Source organism: Echinops telfairi, unplaced genomic scaffold (assembly GCF_000313985.2).
Source record: "Echinops telfairi isolate 266 unplaced genomic scaffold, ASM31398v2 ScPeMD7_10;HRSCAF=50, whole genome shotgun sequence".
Lineage (NCBI taxonomy): Eukaryota > Metazoa > Chordata > Mammalia > Afrosoricida > Tenrecidae > Echinops > Echinops telfairi.
This window is the reverse complement of record NW_022103907.1, coordinates 4,538,381-4,541,608: the sequence shown is the minus strand read 5'-3', so window position 1 is coordinate 4,541,608 and position 3,228 is coordinate 4,538,381. Positions and strand designations below refer to the sequence as shown.

Genomic DNA, 3,228 nt, shown 5'->3' with positions numbered 1-3,228 from the left:
TTCCATGGGAGACACAAGCTTAGGAAAGAGCACCCACACATGAAGCGAATGTCTCCTCCCCTCTGGGACCGAACCAACTGTCTGTCCCCCCCACGCCCTGGCAGCGGCCCTCCGCCCCAGGGCTCCCGTTTCCTAGCCTCTGAGCAGATTTCATACAGGGAAGCCAAAGAGGGAGCAAGTGCACCATACAAGAGTGAATTGCCTTTTAAGTGAAAAAAGCCTTTTCCATCTGCTCAGAGTCCGGATCGGGAACTGGGGGCCCTGGGGGTGCGCGGCCACCTGTAGGTGAGTCAACCGCCCCTGCGGAAGCCGGCAGGCCTCTGGGTAGTGGAAGGTGGGAGGGGAAACAGGCATAGGCTTGAAACGTGGGCCCCTGGGCAGGGGAGGGGGTGGGGGTTGCTTCTGGGCTTGCACCAATCCTGAGGACCTGGAGATGCGTGCGTGGAAACCTGAGGACTGGCATCCTCTCACACCTACAATGCGATTCTCGCGATCTGTGGGTGCAAGTGTGCGCGCGCAGCTCACCGCCCCTCCGGTTCCCTGCCTGCCCCGCGCCATCACTCCAGGATTTTCCTCTTGGAGGGGGGCAGGAGGTGAGCAGGCAGCTCGTTGGGCAGCTCGTGCCCCTCCAGCTTGACCTTGATGAGGTGGTTGGCGAGTGCAAACTCCTCGTCGTCCAGCATGCCATCTTTGTCGATGTCGGCCAGCTTCCAGATCTTGCCCAGGACGCTGTTGGGCAGCTTGGAGCGCACCATCTCCTTCTTGGCGTTGGCGCCCGTGATCTTGCCGTCCACCGGCGACAGGGTGTAGAAGATCTCGTCGTACATGGGCTTGTCCCTGGCCACCACCCACTCGGCATCATCGATGCCCTCGCCAGCCCCCTCCCCATAGCCATGCCCGAAGGGGCCGTGCAGCGTGCCCTCGAAGGCTCCTCCCTTGACCATCTGCACCGGCCGCTGGCTCTCCTCCTGGCGCACCAGCACCATAAGCTGAGCAATGTCGTGCGCCAGCATGTCATCCACCACCTCCAGCAGCTTGCTTTTTAGGGGCTGGAACTTGCTGAAGTCTTGGGCCTGCAACTGGTCCTGCGGAAAAAGAGAGGGAAGATGGCGAGGATGACTCACCGTGGAAGGACATTGCTTCTGCAAGCGAGGGTACCTTGCAGTCAGACCAGATGCTCACAGGCCAAAGAAAGGGGTTTGTCCTAGAGACTAAGTTGGTCTGCGTCCAAGAGAGCGAGGGGAGGACGGGATAGGAAGGAGGCTTCCTGGGCTGGTGATGTGTTTCAGGAAGAAGGTGGGGGTTGCAGAGTACAGGGAAGTGGGCCAGGGAAGAAAAACACAACTTTAACAGTGATTGGTTTGATCGGTTCAATATGTTTCTAGAGAGCACCTAAGGAAAGCCTCTTTCAGTGAGGTTTAGCGACCGGGCAGGGTTTCTCGAATGGTACACCCCTCTGAGACTGAGTGATGTGGGTCTCGGCTCTAATACGGATTATCCTTGTGAAAACAGTGCTTCCAACACCGTCTCATTCATTTCCCTGCTGAAGGAGTAAAATCACAAATATGTGCCCTTTGAGAGGAAGCAAAAGGGAGCCATGTGCAGCCTGAGCACCAGATCCGAACCGAAGCCCAGGTCCTCCCCAAGGCAGTGGCCGGCCGCCAGGATGCACAGTGTAGTTTTCCGAATCTCAGCCTCTCCCCTGTGGGATCACACTCAGGAGCCAGAGACAGGTGTGCAGACTTGGGAAAGCTGTCCCTCTTGCTTTCATAGGACCACCCACACCATCCCTTTCAAGGTCTGAGTCCAGAACACCCAGTCTCCCCTTGCCTGAATTGAGAGTACCCCACTTTCAGCCCTGGCTCTGCTTACTCACAGTAAGTCTCTGAACACTGGGGAGACGCCAGTGCTCAGGAACTGTCACAGGGTCAAGCACATCAAGGTCACTGCCAAGAAATTCAGAAAATTCCCCAGCTACCTTCCAAGAGCAGGTGTTTGCAAGAACACATCTCACTTCCCTTCTAGGGCAGGGCTTTTAGCACAGAGGTGAGTGAGGGTCCTGATTCCTCCATGCTCGGCCCAGTCTGTTCTTATCTAGGTGTGCTTGGTGCGCTCCCAAGTAAACCAAAGCAACCAGCTGCTGTTAGGTAACCCCACTTGTATCAGAGGAGAGCTGTGTTCCCATCGGGTTTTCAGTGGCTGCTTTTGGGAAGTAGATCACCCGGCCTTTCTTCTGATGCTCTCCTGGGTGGACTTGACCTCCAATTGTTTGGCTAGCAGCATTTGGTTAGTACATTAACCATCTGTACTATCTAGGGCTCTTAAGTTGGGGTACTAACATCTTCTGGATGGTCAGAAGGGGTGCTCCCATCACCCCAAACACACACCTACACAGAACAACCTTTACTTTTTTGATTTAGTTCACTTATCCACAAGACACAGTTTAGCCTGGCTCTCAAGGCAGAAGGGAAAATCCTATTCGAGGCTGAGAAAGGATCCCTTACATTAGAAAAAGAAGTGGGTTGGTCATGTGGTCCCTGCAAAATCTCATCTTCCCAAATATTTGCTTACAGATGAGTAAAGAAGGAGATATGAAAAACTAGGATTCCAAGCCACCACCGAGTCTTAAACACGTATTACATTAGGTCAATTTTGAAATCAGGGACTTGCTCCTACCCAACCCACTGCCAGAGTCCAACGCAAGGCTGCCAATCTTTCTCGGAACTGCCAACTTGGCAGTGCAATGCCTACCCGGCAGCACCACCTGGACTGCTTGCAGTTGGTGGTTACATCAATGCACGATTACCTGCAACAATACGTACTGTGAATTTCTTTCCTTATGTTTCCCAGGCAGAAATCTAAAGCACCTTTTCTGCAGCAGTGTAGTAATGATCTGAAAGCCCTTATCGGAAAGCTTGGTTTCCAACTCTGGCAGTTACATCATTTCATGTCAACTTGAAGCTAAATAAAAATGCAGGGGTGGAGTTTAGCTTGTCTATCAGGTCGCAGCCTGATGACCTCACTTGGAGGTGTGACTGAGATGTATATCTCTCTGGAGATGGGCCTCTCTTTGCCTTCACCTCCCTGCTGGCTGACCCGGATTGCTACCAGAGCCCTGGGATGTTACCACTGCAATTGGGGCCACATGACTTTGCACCTACCAACCTGTGATCTTCCTGCATGCTGCATCATTGCATGTGACTGTGTGAGTCTGAAGAGGGACTTATG

At 53.6% G+C, this 3,228-nt stretch overlaps 1 protein-coding gene across 1 annotated transcript in view; it reads right to left on the bottom strand.

Annotated features, from left to right (window-relative positions):
- Positions 1 to 476: 476 nt before the first annotated feature.
- Positions 477 to 3,228, bottom strand: part of EHD3 (EH domain containing 3) — a 41,289-nt gene continuing 38,537 nt past the window's right edge. Inside the window, exon 6 of the mRNA XM_004711104.4 lies at positions 477 to 1,085. Coding sequence (XP_004711161.1) covers positions 558 to 1,085 — 528 coding nt within the window. The 3' untranslated portion in view covers positions 477 to 557. The remainder of the gene's footprint in view (positions 1,086 to 3,228) is intronic.